We start from the raw sequence: 17728 nt of genomic DNA on the forward strand, positions 1-17728 counted from the left end.
TTCACTGCGCTCCGATCGTGGCAGATAATGACGAATGTTGATAAAAAAATATCCCCCTTCCCGCAGTGAAGTAACCGCTATGCTTTAAAAATTAGCTAGTTGCGCAACGGCTCAGTATGACCAAACGGCTAGTAGATTTCGTGTCGGTCCTGCGCAGATCTACGGGAAACATCGAATAAAAGTTCGCTTTCTTCCAGCGATATTTTTTGCAATACATTCATACGGAGTACTTTATATCACGGCTGTAAAATGTGCATCATTTCTTCACACTATTTAAACTAATGCAACCAATTGGTGCTTGGCTCTTATTTCAACACTTCGCAAGTAAACAAAGTCGAAGCATTTGATAACTCAAGTTCCTTGATCAAATTGTGCGCGCAAATTTCCAATGGAAGCGCTTGGCCCAACTGAAAACGATCGTTTCCATTTGGCAATTCCAGTTGATCCCAATGGCCCTATTGGGGATTCCATTTGGCCCAATTGGAAATGAGCTTCCAATTGTGAGCTTCCAAGTGATTCAAGTGGTAGCTCACTTGAACCATTTGGTCATTTCAAATGGTCCTGTTGGGATACCATTTGCCCCAAATGGAAATCACTATTACCATTTGGATCCATTGATATTTCCAAATGGTTCCAATTGTTTTTTTCAACTGGGTAGCCTTTGAGATTTGTATTGCACAAACATGGCGTGTATGACGTAATTGCTTGCGAAAGCAAGGCCTTCGAGATTGGCATTCACTTCTGCCATCGCGTTGGCGTAGACTCATCATCATCGTTATTTGTCGGAGAGTGGGAGGAGTTCGAGCTGGTTGGAGCTCGCATGGTCGTGCGTGCGGTTCGCGGTCGGACTCGCCGCGCCGGTCGTGATTGCGTGTGCTTAGTTCTTTCATGCCTACAGCTGTTGGTGTTAAAAAAATCACATACGTTGATTACATTTCTGTGGATGAGGCCGTCCTAAGCTCCGCGTTTCTATCCATCGACTAGATCGCGGCTGAGCGCGCCAATTTTCGTGCTGCTCGTAAGAATTGAAATAAAATTCTGTACCACTAAATATTTTGCCGTTTTTCCTGTTTTTCGGCTCTTACGTTTCCCGTCTCTTACGTTTATTTCCTACGGTCCCTTCAAAAACGTATCAGCGGGGTTCTACTGTATTGAATTCCATGCTTCGCTCACCCATTTCGCCACTTCCCCTGACTCGGCGCGTCTCATGCGCCCCGTTTTAGTGAAGCTGTGTTCTCCCTCCGACATCCATGATTCCCACAAACGTCGCAGGACGGCCTTAAAGCTGCGATTAACCGAAATATCGAGTGGCTGAAGCATCTTGGTCATGCCGCCGGGTATAATCACAGGCATACAATTCTTCGAACCGATCTTTTTTTTGACAACGTCGGTGATATGTGCCCGCATACTATCCATCACCAGCATTCCTGGCTTCACGTGGAAGAATCCGTCGGGTCGACGTGAAAAACAGCGGTCAAGCCACACACCCATCATTTCTTCGTCCATCCAACCCTTTGTGTTCGCCTGAACCACCACTGTAGAAGGGAAAATACCTTTCGGCAAGGTTTTTCTCTTAAAAATAAGCATGGGAGGCAGCTTGGTGCCGTCTGCGCAGCAGGCGAGCGCAACGGTGAAGTGAGACTTCTCGTGGCCTGTTGTCCTCACCGTGACAGTCTTTTGGCCTTTCTCGGCGACGCTTCTCCCAAGCGGGATGTCGAAGGTCAACGGCACTTCATCCATGTTGACGATGTGGCTCGCGCTGATGTTGTTCTTCGCTACTTCCTCCCGCACGAATGAGCTGAAGCGTTCCAGCTGCGCCTGAAAGTCGTCAGGAAGCTTCTGACACACTGTAGTGCGGGCTCTCATCACAAGCTGATTCCGCCGCATAAAGCGGAAGCACCACGACGGACCACCATTGAACCCCACAGCGTTTGTCTCCGCTGCGAGAGCCTTCGCCTTCAGGCGCAGCTGCACTGTTGATAGGCCTCTTCCTTCGGCTCTCTGTTGCAGCACCCACGTTCGCAGGCTACGCTCTAGGTCCGGCCAGCGTGCCTTCTTGCCGCGGTTGGCCTTCTTTGTAGACTTCATTGTCCGGAGGACGCTGTGGGCTTTGCGCCAGTCCCGGATCATTTTTTCGGCGACATCAAATTCCCTCCCTGCAGCACGATTTCCATGTTGTTCGGCAAATTCAACTGCGCGCAGCTTGAATTTGGCATCGAAACTTCGCCGACTTTGCCTTCCATGTGGAGCCATGGTGCCGTTGTCAGATTAGCGAGGCCGCTGAGCCTACGCCACACGCTACGACTGGCACAACACACGCGACGCGCGCACCAAAGCAGCAGCCGCGAGTGCTATGGCGGACGGAAGTGACGGCAAAGGAAGCGGCTCTGAAATCCAAACTCGCCATTCATCATTTAAAAATTTTTAAATCCCTGCACATTTTCACCCCTTTTTGATTATTTATTTTCTGTGCTAAGCTACATCAGCTGTGTTATTTCTAGAGAGTTAATTTACCGCTATTTTTATTTTCTTGTAAAATGCGGTTTCTGTGCATGGCAAAAGGGGGCGCACGGCGATATCCAGGCTGCCGAAGCGGCCGAAGCCGCGGCCGCCGCGGCATCAAACCCGATTTTGACTGTATATAAGTTGCACCGTTGTATAAGTCGCACTGACGAAAAATTCAGAAAAAAACCGCGACTTATACACCGAAAAATACGGTATCCTGCAAATGCGCTTGCTCTTGGTGAAGTGTGTAAACATGAGACACGGTCGTAAAGTTTGGCGACTTTTCCCATCTATCACTTAGTTAGAGCTTGATATAACAGTCGGTAAAATCAGCAATTTAGAAACTTTGTAACATTGAAACTTGAACTTTTATGCAAAGTATAGTCACTGCAGGTTCGCTTTTACATGGAAAGTGTTGCAAAATATGCCTGCACAATAGGACAGTACGAAAAAAATTGATATAACATGCAAAAAATCTATTTTGTTGACTCTGAGAGCTGGTAACCACATTGACGGTTTGAGTAGTGATCGAGTTCTCTACACAGTGGCTGTATGGCAGGTGTGAAGCAGAAAGAAATACAGCTTAAGAAGTCGGGTAATCGGCATAAGCGAAGCCATCGCCTGTTCCGCTGCTCCGACTTGCCATCAGAACCTAGGGTATTGTCCAGAGTGGTGCGACAACACATTCTCAGTTCACCAAACTGAGCTGCATACTCTCCACTTATTCCAACAAGTGCACAAAATCAAAACCCGTCACACGCCACAAAAACAAGCTAACTTCGGTTTAAAATTCGCTTGAAGGTGAGGCGACAACCTGAATTGCTTCATGTTTCTTCACGTTGGCCACATTTTCTGAGTAGCAAAGTCGTGTGCGTATTACCATAAAAACTGGAATATAGGTCGACGCCCCCTACTTTGAACTACTGAAAATGGAAAAAAAAAAGTATACATGGAATGGCCAAAGTACCAAAAGGCGTCTTTGCTGTCAAAAGCAACACAATTTGAAATGGTGTGCAGCGAAAATGCCCTCTATTTACACGTGCGTTTACGTGCAAGTTCCATATGCCAGAAGGCCAAGAAATGGGCAGAAGCATTATCTTCATAATACATTGCAACCATCTTGACAGTTTTACTCTGGACACACTCTGAGCTCACCAGTAGCAATCATGACGTGAGTGCAGCTCCCGGATAAACTCTGCAGCCTTCGTCTCCAGCTCTACATACGTTGTGGTCTGGCACCATCACAAAGTTTTCTTCTGACTGCTAGGTGTCGTGATGTGATCCTTCTGCGTCCACCAGTAGCAAATGTTTCTGTGGCGCACTGGATCTGCCCGCTGATCATAGCCATACGTGCCAGTGCCGGTGTAACCAGAGCTGCTGGCATGGCGGGAAGCAACAAAGAAAGAGTGTCCCGTGAGATGGAACGGCCAAAACACCCATGTAAAGGCAAAATATCAGTTATTGTTTGACTCACAGCTCTCGGTCACATTCGCTTGGGCTAGCATTCCATCACATCTTTCACACACCTCCCTGAATTCGATCGCTGTTTTTTTAACACTACAGTGAAGTGTCGTGGGCCAGCTGTCGTTTTCCCTAAGAACAACAAAAAGCAGCCCAGAATCCACATAAATTCTCAAGACAACAAAAGTGCCGTGTGAGGGCCGCCCACGGCACAGTGCTGGAAGTAAACAAAGCGACCCCGATTATTGTTATAGCGATGGAGCTGGTTGACTTCATTTGCCCATAGTGTCCAGACTCCTGAGGTTTTTCAGCCAATGACTGGTATATATAGGACGGGGGTCGACTTTGTGTTGGGTCTTCTTTTTTTTTTTTTTTAATTCGACCTATATTCCGGTTTTTACGGTATGTCCATACCACCACGGACTAATTGTATTTAGAAATTCAGTAACATCAGGCTTTTGATGAACACCGATTCCCAATGAGTTGTTAAAAGGTTTGGTATTGCGACTCTTGGAGCGAAAGCACGACCTTTTGTAGGAAATGTCGATCTCGTACAGAGAAAGCTTGCAGGCCTTTGTTTCTCACTTGCCCGTTTCCGCAGGACTTAGTAATAAAAAACTATGTTGTGAAACAGGATAATTGGGAAATACAGTCGACCTCGGATATATCGAACTCGAAGGAGACCGTGAAATAGTGAAATTATAACAAAAGCTAACGTGCTGATTTCCTCACAATATGCTAAAGAACAAGGTGGCAACTTCTTCTGTTGCAAGTTATTGCACTTTATTTCGCATGAAAATAGTCCATAAACTTGTCTAGCTTGTTGTGTGCCCTCAAGTTCATCAAGGCATCCACAATACCATTGAAGCTTTCCAAATAAGCAAATTCAGCACCTCGCTTCTGTTGTGCCACAACAGCTGGTGAATGGCGCTAAATGTCGATGCAAGCTCTTTAGCATGGTAAAAGGTTGTTACAGCGTTGGCATCTGCATCACCACTTGGGTCCACTTCCGCAGCACCGGCAGCATCACCCATGATCTCAGCGTCGATGCAGTCAGAAACAGCTACGTCGACATCTGCATCGATGAAGTCGCTTGCTCTACCCCCGTTCAAGGTGGTGTCCGGAAATGCTAAGGAGCCTCAAAGTTCACTGAGGCGCCGTACGCCATTGTCAGCGGTCACGGCGCACCAAAAGTCGTAAGCTGGCACCAAAGCCCGCAATGAAACAGTTCATGAGAGTGCTTTTCTTGACGTCGTTTTAAGCACCAGTCACCATCTTTATCGCTACGAGCGGCTCAATATTTAGTTCGAGCCACGACTCAGGATTTATCAGGAACCAAGCGAGGAAGCGCACAAGTCTCCACCATCGATATCTTGGCGATGGCACTTGTGGCCTTGTAGCAGGCAGCCGCAGCTTTGGCGTGGAGAGCAAGAAAAAGCATAGTATCTGGGATGTGTGTTTGTGTTTGTTAGCTGAAAACATCACTAGGTTACAGATCTCGAAGACCACACTTTTGGGGCCCACATGCCATCGTGTATGAACAAACGAATGGGAATGCAAAAATTGCGATGAGGCTGCCGAGTCGCTTCGTATTCATCTCATTTTGGTGCCCTCGGCAATCGGTCTCTTTGAAAAACATTATGGCCGCACGTTACAACTTACAGATTGTGCATCAAACAAGCAGGTGCACTCACAAGCACTTAGCAACCAACCAGCCAAAGAAACGCAATGCAACGACACCGCCTTGTCGCCACCTGCGCGCAAAAGAGGGACCGGAACTTGTCAGAACGCAACCGAAAAGTGATCAATATTTGTTATAAAAAATGCACTTTCAGGGCTACGGCGCGGCATAGCGTTTCATATATGAACTGTTTTGTTGTGCGGGTGTTCGATATACATGTGCACCAGCCCCATACTTTTGCATGGAATTTTCAAGGGGATTTTTCAACTGTTTGTTATAGCCAATAAATCGATAAATCCGGGATCGACTGTAATGTGCAACAACTCTAGAACGCAAATTGAACCCATTTTTGAATAAATGTTTCCCTCGTGGCGAAGTGGGGGCATTGGGTTATGGGTCACCTTTATACTGTGCTTAGTTTATCTGATTTTGAGGTCTTACATATTTCAAAAGAAAAGGTACCGTGCCTCCAATTTTCACTCTCCGGAAGGTTTTTAGAAAACCGACCAGCTAAATTTATTATCGCAGGATGGAAAATTTTGCTTGCTCACTTTTGAACAGCTGTCGATCACCGTCTCTGCTGTCCTGTATACAGTCCATTGCATTTGACAGTTAGACCTCAGTATAACAAAATCAGTATGAGGAAATTCTCTTATAACGCAGTATTTGTACTTTGATAACTTCATGTCTATAGAACATATTATAAATCTGACTTAATGACTTAATATTATAAAGCCCCTTTATCCGAGATATCGGTGCAACAAAGTTTCACTGCTACCCCAGAGGACGGCCATGGCACTAAATTGAAACTTCTGCTGGTGCCAGTGGTCACGTGGTTGACTTGCACACGGTTTCTGCGAGTGCAATTTTTCAAATCGTGCACTGCGCGGCAGAGAGCGGCCACCAAAATGGAGCAACGTGTTTTCCAGCAGTGGTTGCACGGAAAGAGGGCAGCTCAGTGGTCTCCTCGCCTTTGGAGCAGTGGAAAAGGAGAGCACCTGGCCGATGCGAGGCATGCAGGAACTCCTGCACGTCGCATTGCTCACTACTCCCCCATATCTATCGTCTCCTCGCACAGTGTATAGTTTCTTGTCCTGCACCGCGCATGCAGAGACGAGCACCCGATTTTGTGCTTTTGTTATCGCCCCGTGTCAAAGGCACCATTGGCCGTGGAGGCGGTAACAGCAAATGCAGTGAGCTCTTGGGTATCTTGCGAGCGATCTCATTTAGCGAGAAAAACATGTCACCACTTATCTGGGAAAATCTCGGAGCTCCCTCTTCATTATCCTGAACTCGAAAGAAGAATTTCTGGACGCTCTGAAGAATAATTCCCATTGCAAGCAATCTGAATAGGCTCATTCGCCATAAATGATAGTGTTTTGGGGTAAGGGCACTGCTGCAGCACGTTTTGAGCAGCCAACCAATATGGGAGCTGCCCACTGTTACCAGCCACATGGCTGTCAGCTCTATGAAATTATATGGATGTTCTGTCATAAAGCCGACTTGCTAGACTTTTTTGAGTGGATGCTTAACGGCGACCTAAATTCGTGATGCCGTAAGGGTCTTGCTCGATTCTTAACCCTTTCCCTACCAAGTCTTTTGGCCAAAAACAATACGAATGTACGATTTTTTTCTTATTTGCCTGTTTGATTCTACGTATCTTGAAACATCTAAAAACCTATTTGAAGGCTCCTAATATGCAAGATACAAGCAAACTATTTTTTTGAAAAAATATGCAGAGGATTGGCTTCACTACACCATGGAAAGTGCCCTAACCTCTACAGTCTTTGGTGCAGAATGTGTCTCTGGAGTTTAAAAAACAAAGCGCAGGGACAAGCGAGCCTTTCACAAAAAACCTTGGACACGCCGGTGGGGCTTTGTTTACATGAATTGGCGTCCACTGCCAATACGTCGAGGCGCGGTTGTCGTCCGAATCCGATGATTTATAAAAAATATACTGCTATGTGTAGTTGCTGCCACACTCACGGGAGAACTGAAACTCTTCTTCATTCCACAAAACTTAGGCAAACATGAGGGGGGTTTTTTCTTCTTTTTTTTTTAACCTGAACAGAGCTGTTGTCGTTCGCACAGAGAGCAGAATGCCATTTTCTAATTCCGGTTACCAGAATCAGGTCCTTTTTTGACCGAAATGCACGCTTTGAGAGTATTTTTTTAAAAATTTTTTTCTGCGCCATCCGTTCAAGCCAAAGAGAACTCAAAATGAATCAGGGTGCTCCGGAACGCTTCTTTTAGTCTGGACGAGCCAAGCTCACCTTCGGTAGGGAAAGGGGTTAATTTGGCGTGCATCGTTGCGAAACAGAAAACGTGGCCACCATGAGTGGAGTTGCCGTAAATCGGGTTGTCGCCTTGCTTTCGTGCAATTTCAGACCACGGGTCTTTCATTTCTGTTGCGTGCAACAGTTTTTTTCGATGTTGCATATTCTTTGGGCTGAGCCGAGAGTGAGCGGCTCAGTTCGGTGAAGACAATCGCATTGTCGTCCCACCAGTCACAGCAATGCCCAGTGGCGTAGCCAGAAGGGGGGGGACACCGGGCCTGTGCCCCCCTTCCCCCCTGAATTTTCTTTTCCATAGCATACACAGCACAAAATTACACTCAACCACATCTGCCTGCCCTGCCCCCACTTCAGATCATGGAGGCGCCCCCCCCCCCTCCCCCCCGAAAAAAAAAATTTCTGCCTACGCCCCTGGCAATGCCCTAAGTGTTGATGGCAAGGAGCAATAGCTTATCTTAACCCACATGACTGCAGTGCAATGAACTTCCCTTTCTTTCAGCTTACCAGCCGTGGTTGCTTAGCAGGAAAGGTGCCGCACTGCTGAGCTCAAGGGCGCGGGTTCAATTCCTGGCCACCGTGGCCGCATTTTGGTGGGGGCTGACTGCAAAGAAAACCATTGTGCTTAGATTTAGGTGCACATTAAGGAACCCCAGGTGGTTTAAATTAATTCGAAGTCCCCCACTGCAGCATGACTCGTAAATTTTATCATGGAAACCCTAGCAGTTAAAGGGACACTAAAGGCAAATAACAATTTATGTCAGAGTGAAAGCTCAATGTATATATATGACAACTTCTAAAATGGCAATATTATCAACAGCAATGCCCTACTTACCGAAAAATTAAGCTAAATGTACCACATGATGAGCGCCACGAGTGGGACATTTTCGAAGTGATCCCGATGACGTATGAGAGTCTGCCTACAATAAATGACTAGTAATCAAACTAGCAGCAATAAAAAAAGAACCTTCTGTGCATCAAAAGACGTAGTAAAATGCTGTTTGTTCGTTTCCGTTTGATTCATGGAAAAAAGAATCTCTGTGGCCTTGCCATGGGGAATGGCGCGCGTCGTTCAAAGGTTTCGTTTTCGCCGAACTGCGCTTCGCCTGGTGCCCTGCTTCGCTCGCGCGGTCGTGTCTCAGTGGTAGTTTCGGGATCGCGTACTGCCGCGTGTGTTTTGCGCGCTCGTGAAAGTCGCTCTGACAGAAAGTTCGACAAAATGCCGCATGCAACGACGCCGGCACTACGAGCCCTCAGCAGCATACCGCGTTCATCGGGGCTCAAGTCGCTGAATTGCAGCCCAGCGTCGCAAGCCAATGTCTCGTCAAGTTCTCCGTCCACATCCATTGCGGCGATTGCAGCAAGCTTCGATGGCCGTTGTTGCTGCTGTGGGTCCCGCTACTTTCGCTCTGCTGCTACTAGTGTCGGCGGCCGCGCAGTAAAGACGGGCAACGTTGGGCACGGCAGCAGTGACATATGAAAGTCTGATTTCAGGCGGGTGATTTGAAGTGCGCTAACGCGATGCGGACCACTAAAACGTGATTTCATTTAAAAATAAGCACTTCCTTGGCATAAAAGTAGCACTACGAGGTTTCTGGACTGCTATTTCAACAATCAACGTCGACTTAATATTTGCCTTTAGTGTCCCTTTAATATTATCTTCTTGCTTTGTGCGTAACCTCCAGGGCTGTGGACGACTTCACTGGTGCAGCATCAAGTTGTGGTTGCCAGGTCTTAGGTTCAACAAAATTGACTTTTTATATGTTATTAGAATTAGTTTTTTTTTACATATGGCCGTATTATTTTAACATTCTTACAACACTGTGTGTGTAAAGATGAATCTTCGGAGACTATACCTTGCATAAGTGGTCGCCTTTCAATTTAAGGAAATTTCGATATAACGAAGTGAATTGCCGATTTTACCGACTTCATTATGTTGAGGTTTGACTGTACATTCTGCAATGCTTAAAGTGCTTTGCAGCTGTCACGAGGGGTGTGGTGGTGCATTCCTCACATTAATCACTTTGCAATTTTCACCATTGCTGAAGCATGCAAAGTTTTTATTTTTTAATGTGCCGTGTGAAAATTGCTACCACTGTTTGGCAGTTAACCTTTCCCCTCACTGCTAGCCTACTGGCTTTAATGTTGTACTGCCGGGTTTGAGGTCGCAGTTTCGATCCCAGCCACGGCGGCAAAATTCAAATGTGCCCGTGTGCTTGCATTTGTATTCACGTTGAAGAACTCCAGTTAGTTGAGGTTAACACTGTGACTCTTTAAGGCGTGCCTCATAATCATGTTGTGGTTTCTGGGGTGCAAGACCCCGGAATGCTATAAATTAATTGTTAGCAGCTAAGCTATACGCTGAGCGCCTGTGCATTGCTGCCCTTTTGTTCTCCGTTTCTTTAACGCCGTCCCGTTTGTTCCGCAGATTCTTGGCCTCATATTCACCATGGTGCTGTGCTGTGCGGTGCGAAGGGACAGCGGGACCAGCTTCAAGGCTTGAACACGGTGCCCCCTGTGCTTTCTTCTTGCTCGGCACTCGGCGCCTTTTCCGTTTTGCGCCTTTCGTGGGCCCTTGCTGCTGTGTTGCCAAGCCTTCCTCAATCTTTCTATCTCTCTCTCCCAGAAGTGGTCGTGGCAGAGGACCACTGGGCATCGCAACCACGTTGCAGGGCTCTCGTGTGCGTCTTCGTCACAGGAAGCGACTTATGACCGGTGGTACTTTCATTCGACCTTTTCTAGATGGGGCCGCTATCTGTCGTTGCCCAATTTCTGTCTGCAGGCGTACAGGTATTCTTGCTGAAGGCAAACAGCTTGCATGAAGCCATTTTTTTTAAACCCGTACGAAGAGCTACAGGCTTTTCTTTCCTCTCTTCATATTTTTTCTTTAAAGACTGAGTACTTGCAGTATTGAGCCATATACAATATTGCTTCGTGCTATCCCTGGTGTAAATTACTGCGTTATTAACTGTCCATGCAGCTAGTCGCAGTTTTCGGTACAAGTTGCCGTGATTGGCATTTATTTCATTTTTTTCCCCTTCGCAAAGCGTTTGCTTAGTCAGCGAATGCCAACGAACAACTTGCAGTGCCAGGCACGCAGAGCCATTTCAAACGAGACAACCATTGTGTGATTCTAGTACAGATATGTTCCCACACCACTGCCCCGTGCTAGTTTCTTAGTATTTGTATAATGTTAAATTAAAACTTCTTTTCTACCGTCAACGGGCACGACCTGTCACCAGTGCGAAGAATACGTGCCATGAGGCAGCTGCTCATTTGTAGGCACCATTTGTCGTTGCACTTAAGAGCTTAGTTTCTAAGGAAGTGTCTCTTGTGTCAGGGGCTGCCCAGTTAGCGGTTAACGGGGCTCATTTGTTTGCTAGAATACCTTCTCAACTATGTGAGCCAGTGTGGAGAGAGAGGAAGAGAGTTACGGATGGACCTTGGAAACAAAAAAAAAAAAAAAAGAGGCTGTTCTATGGTCACCTCACTGACAAAAACATGTTGAGGGGATCAACTTCTTTGACTGCCACGAATGTTTAATTGTACGTACGAGTATATGGTTGTAAAGGGCCTTTCTGTTTTCGGTTCAACTGCCACCAATCTTTACGCGTGCCCTACTTTTGTGTCCGTTTATATTGTACATTCTGCGAGGTGTACCTCCCCCCACCCCCCCTGTTCGCGAAGCGATTGTTCGTGCCCGCGAGAGCGAGCTTGCTCTCGCCTGTTGCTGACTGTACTTAGCGTTCATGAGCGTGTGTAGTCTCGTAAGAAGAAGGTGCACCGCAATCACGCCACGCTGACGACTGTTTTGCTTGACTAGATGAATGTGCATTTATTTTTTATGAGAAACATCGTAACGTGCGTACATATGATTCCTGCTAGCATTGTTGTAGGATGCTTTCCTTGCTGGTGAAGCACAACGCATACTTATTATTATACTCATGGTCAGATATATTCTCAGGACAGTGTTTTGCAGCAGTGAAGAGCCCACCAATTTTTGTCGTTTGCTCCTCCGACTGAAGCATTGAAAAAATAAAATAAATAAATGTGTTAAAAGATACGCGGCAGTGTATATTATTGGTTTGTAGCAAGAGAATGTCAGGGACATGTTGAATGCGTCTTGGTTAAAGAGCTGTCCTCTTGAGGCCTCTACCGGAAAGTAAGGCAGTAGGCATGCTGGCTGCATTACCGCAAAAAACATTGCGTCATGTTGACGCAACGCCCGATCTAGTAATGCCGTTGCCAGCAATGCTTTTAAGTAATGCCTGCAACGCTGTTACGGCTTTTTTGTACGAGAAGGGCGTAAAGTATCAATGTTGGACAACTGCGAAGCGTGTTGCAGTACGAGCTGCCAGGCAACTGGCATTCAAAATTGTTGGGCTTTCTCGCACTGCGCGCAACAAGCCGCTGCATAATCGTTGCACATTTCATGTTGAAAAGCTGCTGCGTACGGACTTCCGTGTCTGTAGTGAAGTGCTTCAGCTTAGCTTTGAGACGCACCACCGTTTACGAGAGAAGCGAAAGATTTTTGTATCGTATGTACTCTGTTGAACCTTCGGCCATTTACAGAAGCAGATGAACAAAGCTATTATAATATACCACATGGGGCCAATGTTATGAGCATTGTGTCGCAGGAAAGCCAGAAATGACGGCGTGCGCCTTCGTCATTTGCGCTGTATTTTTGCTGGAGCCGCTCCTCGTGCTGGCACAAATTTAGGATTTGAAGCAACAAATTTGGGGCGCATTTGCTCAAAGGTTCAGAGAGTCGCACGGTTTCTTCCTAAAATGAGTTGCACATCACTGGCCGGGCTAATGTCCCGGTTGTTTGCTTTACGAGTTTCGTTCATCTCATTTATACAGTACTTTTTGCATCATCTCGTTGTGAATAAGTCCGCTTAATTGTTACCATTATTATACATACAGTGTATACTTTTTTTTTTATTTTTGCATATTGAAGCATCGCCAGATCTGCCTGAATGTTGCTAATATATCGCCCGACACTTAGTACTTGTTCTACAGATCTGAATATTTGGTCGCTATGTACATTAGTAGCATCCAAAAAAGCGCTGTTGACGAAACATGGTTTGTGTCACGTTTATTCGTCATCCTACAGTTCTTGCAAAGTATTTCCTGTGCTGTATTGCAATACATAAAGGCGTGCAAGTGTATACGCAGTTATGATCTCTGTTGTGCATCTCTCTTTCTCTCTTTGTTTTTTACTGTGAAAGTTGAAGAACCATGTAATATTGTGAACCCAATAAACATGTTTTCCTGTATTCCACAAACAAACGGTTGTGTTGTTCCTGTTCTCGCTTTAATTTCTGGCAGATGTGTAAAACGATGGTTTGTGTGAATAAGAGCCCCTGCCATCAGTGTGCATGAAATACAGGAAACTTTCATTTCATTGCTTTCAGTGGAATGCAACCCTGTCAAGACACGACGTCCAGCATGTTCTGCTGTGCAACTCTACCAGATATGAAACTTTCGTGGTGTCAGGTTGAGGATCAGGCTTATATAATGGACCAGGCTTATGCATCTGAATAACTGAGGAGCTTGCAATTATTTGAAACATTACAGCACTAATGGTAATGAAACAAGGGACCACATTACTGGATCTACATAGCGTTATGTTGACCGAACGGGTCAAGTGTGATGCTACAGCACTCCACATTGTTTTAAAAGGGATGTAAAATACCCGCCACGGTGGACTAGTGGTTATGGTGCTTGACTACTGACCCGCATGTTGCGGGATCAAATCCCAGCCGCGGCGGCCGCATTTTCGATGGAGGCAAAAAAACGCCAGGCCTGCGCTGAAACCGCAGCACGGTCGCAGCGAAAGCTGGAAGAGCGGCGTTTCTAGAGCCCATTGCAAGCTCTCTTGGGGCTACATACAAGTACACTAGAAAGGTACCCACTACGCCATAAATCACAATTTTTGTGAAGTCGGGAAGCACCTACTAAGCCGTTATTCGTCATTCTGCGGAGAAGCGAGGCACCAGCTACACGTCTGTAAAGCATTATGTGCACTTTGTTGATGCGACGACTGATGACAATGTAGAATTATGGCTCAGCCCTTTGTAATGGGTTGGAAGTTTTAAACGGCCCACCAGTTATGTAATTTGAATTTGGTGACGCCCGGTCGCTATTTCCCTCTCCCGTCATGCTGTATAACATACGTTGACGTGGGAGAGAGACGGTGGGGGGCGAAGAACTTTACTGAGACCCCGAGGAAATGGATCATGCGCTTATGGGCTTCCTTGGCAAACAATACAAGTGCACTTGCGAGGAATCCACTGCGCTATAAATCATTGTAATTTTTGAGAAGTAGGGCGGCAGGCACTGTGCCATTTTTCGTCATTCTATGGAGAGCCGTGGTACCTGCTAAACACATGTAAGGCATTATGCGCACTTTGTTGATGCTGTGCCTGATGATGACGAAGAATTATGGCAGATCCCTTTGTAATGGGTTGGAAGCATTCAACAACCTACTCGTTGCGCAACTCGCATTGTGGGACGCCTGGTTACAGAATTCTCGTTGTGCGACGCTTGGTGCTTATTTTATTCTTCTACCACGCTGTATTGCATATGCTAATGTGGTTCCTTCCCGACATGAAGCCTGTATAGGAGCTTTTTGCAAAGCAGTTTCAAGCACCGGCATGGCTCAACCGCGATGATACCATGGGTTCCGCATGCCTGTCTAACATGCGAGTTTTCCATAAACTGTGCATACCCATCAGTAATAGCATGTCAACAGGCATAGAATGGCTTTTGGGTGGCATGAGATAACGTATGCTATACGAATTTAAATCGAGTTGTTTTTTAAAAGCCCTTTGTAGAACGTCCCAGAAGAGTATGGCGTCTTTACAGCTGATGAAGCAATGTTCTATAGTTTCCGGAACTTCACAGAGGCGACAGTTAACTGAAGATACAAAGATGCCTTTGCTGCTTAACCAGGTCTTCACAGGCAGCGTCTGTGTATGCACTTTGTAGAAGAATGTCTTGGATGTTGGTGAAATAGGCATTTTCTTCACACGCACAAGCACGTCGTGTCCAGGCAATCCAGCATATAGTGAGCGGTACAAAGGTGCAGGAAACAACATATCTAATATGGCATTATATAGATCTTTTCGTGAACTAGAGAATAAATAGTCGTTAGAGAATCTTACTGTCAAAAACCGCACTGATTCATACACTTCACGCATGAATCCTTGCAAATAGGGAGGCGAGGCACAATTAGCAGATACCACTAAACTTGGTAAAACATCGATGAGATTCACTTGTAAAAATGTTCGAAGCAGCGGATGATCGCAGTCCCGAAAGTAGAAAAAACGGGATACCAATTGTTTAATAAAGAGATGCGCCAACCCAAGACCACCTGCGCAAACTGGTCTAAAAACATTGTCACGCCTCATCGGCTCGTAACTTGATGACGCGGTTGCATCTCATTCAAATGGCTCTTCAACTAAAAGACTTTTACGAACAATTAGAGTTTCAACCGGACTGGTATCCACTCTTCATGAAATGTATAGCTTTAATACCCTTTTAGGACTTCTGTGTAACGCTTGTACGCTGGTAGAGGCCGCCTTAAGTAGTTTGTTCGCTATGTATGCTAATTACACACATTTGTAATAAATACCATGAAAGAAAAAAAAAAAAAAAGCACCGGCATGGCTCAGAGGTTGAATACTGGGCTCCCACCCAGATGGCCCAGGTTCGAACCTCGTTCCATTCTGGAATTTTTTTCTTATTTCGTTTTTTTTTTCTTATTTCGAGTGATACTGGTTACGGACACCGGCGGCGGACAACTACGGCGCCAAAAACGGCCGGTGAAATGATCTCGTAACAGCTTTCGCTGTAAAATGTTTGAGGCTCGTGAACTTGGGCCGTCCAGCGAGCCGTGGAGGCAGCGTGGGAGCAACAGCTCTAAGCAGCCATCTAGGTGGCCCCAGGCCCGGGCCTTCCATTCGCCAGATCTTTATTTCACTCACTCACTCACTCACTCACTCACTCACTCACTCACTCACTCACTCACTCACTCACTCACTCACTCACTCACCACTCACTCACTCACTCACTCACTCACTCACTCACTCACTCACTCACTCACTCACTCGTGTACTTGGATTCTGGTGCAGATTAAAGAATCCTGGGTGGTCGAAGTGTCCAGGGCCCTCCACTACAGTGTCTCCCATAATCATATGATGGTTGTGCGATGTTAAACCCTTACAATTTTTACATAAAAGGGATGCAAGTGTTTTGAGGCTGGCCATGCAATAAATCCAAACATGTTCGTATAGAGAGAGAGTCGAAAAGCAAAGCCATACTTACCAATTGACTGGAAATCGTTGAACATGGATCAAAGGCCTTGACATGTATGTGGTGCCGACTTGATTTACATAAAAGAAAAAGAAAGAAAAGCTGACCTTTATTTTCAGGTCTGGCAGTCCTGTGCAGTCAGTTTCACAAAGGGCCAGGAAATGGGCAAAAGAATACAAGTAGTATATCTCTGTGTATGGATAAGTGAAGGGAATAGATACATGGAAGTACTACAGAAAAGACATACATGGACGACTAAGTGAAAGACGAATGCTTCCCTAATGAAACAAAGGCTGTTGTGGAGCTACGGTAAGCGTGAGGTGCTCTAAAGTCTGTGGAAAGGTGTGACGGTTCCAGGACTTTTATTTAAAAATGCTGTGGTATATTTAAAGTCGGTGGTGCAGTCGGGGACTGGACGCAAAATCGGATGACTGTGAGACGCCTTGCGTTGGGCATTCATGGGAAGGCTACAAACGACGCTGATACGGGCTGGGCAAGCTTCGAAGTAACAAGCTCAAAGCAAAATTAAGTTCAAGGAGAGACTACAGAACATGAAAGAAAGTAGCTAGGTAGAGCAAGTGTCCAGATATTTGTATAGGATGGGTGTTTACTCTCAGTGGAGAAAAGAACTAGGGTGCTTAAGCAATGTGGCCAGCTGTATAGGCGATGTGGCAACAAAGAACATAAAGTTCAAAGACTCGACAGCGGAGAAGATTTATTGGATAGCAGCGATGAGAAAAAAAATGGCTCTGAGTCTTTACTGAAAAGGTAAAGACAAAACCGGAAGGGCAATTTGACAATTTGCAGCGCAGCACTTTACTGTTTGAAGAAAGGTTGGGTTGCTTTAGAATGTGTAGTTGTAGTGTGAAGCACAGTAAAGAAGTCTACAAATGCACTTGCCGTGGGAAAGCTAGAGAAGTGGCAAAACGTGTTTCATGGAAATTTGAAGATACTGACTTGGGTGTTTATTTGGGCATTAGCCTCCATCAAACCTTGGGCGTAAATGAAATGGTGTCATCATAATTAGGTGCCATACTCAGTAACAGCTCGGCTTGGAGCAACATCAGCTTCAGTCGAAAAGCGCTTGGCCAGATGTGAAGTGCTTACAAATGCACAGGGTACCGTGCGTGAATTTTACTGAAATTCCCACGGTAGCACAGCTCACGTGTGCAGGTCTCCATGTATTCATTGGAAAAACAAGGCACAAATTCTGAACTACCCCAAAATGAAAAACGCGGCAAGGAGAGCGCTGCCTGGGTGGCTCATGACCACACATATCGCATCTGTTTCACTTCTTTAGGGCACCGCAGTGAGAATTAAATGAGGGGTGGGTCCTTTAGGCACTCGAGACTCCTCCTTTGGTGTCACCAGCCCTATAGAGGCTTGACACTTGATCAAAAAAATTCAGCCAGCTCCACTTCGCGGACACCGATGAAACAGCAAAGCTGGTGACCTTCCCTTCGTCAAGCTA

The 17728-nt window shown here is 46.0% G+C and overlaps 1 protein-coding gene across 2 annotated transcripts in view; it reads left to right on the forward strand.

Moving 5' to 3' along the window:
* Nucleotides 1-13230, forward strand: part of LOC119383532 (CD9 antigen) — a 112682-nt gene extending 99452 nt beyond the window's left edge. For both annotated transcript variants that reach the window (XM_037651732.2, XM_037651731.2), the window contains exon 7: nt 10367-13230. In XM_037651732.2, the coding sequence (XP_037507660.1) occupies nt 10367-10441 (75 nt within the window). In that variant the 3' untranslated portion in view covers nt 10442-13230. The remainder of the gene's footprint in view (nt 1-10366) is intronic.
* Nucleotides 13231-17728: the final 4498 nt, after the last annotated feature.

Source organism: Rhipicephalus sanguineus, chromosome 2 (genome assembly GCF_013339695.2).
Source record: "Rhipicephalus sanguineus isolate Rsan-2018 chromosome 2, BIME_Rsan_1.4, whole genome shotgun sequence".
NCBI classification, from domain to species: Eukaryota; Metazoa; Arthropoda; class Arachnida; order Ixodida; family Ixodidae; genus Rhipicephalus; species Rhipicephalus sanguineus.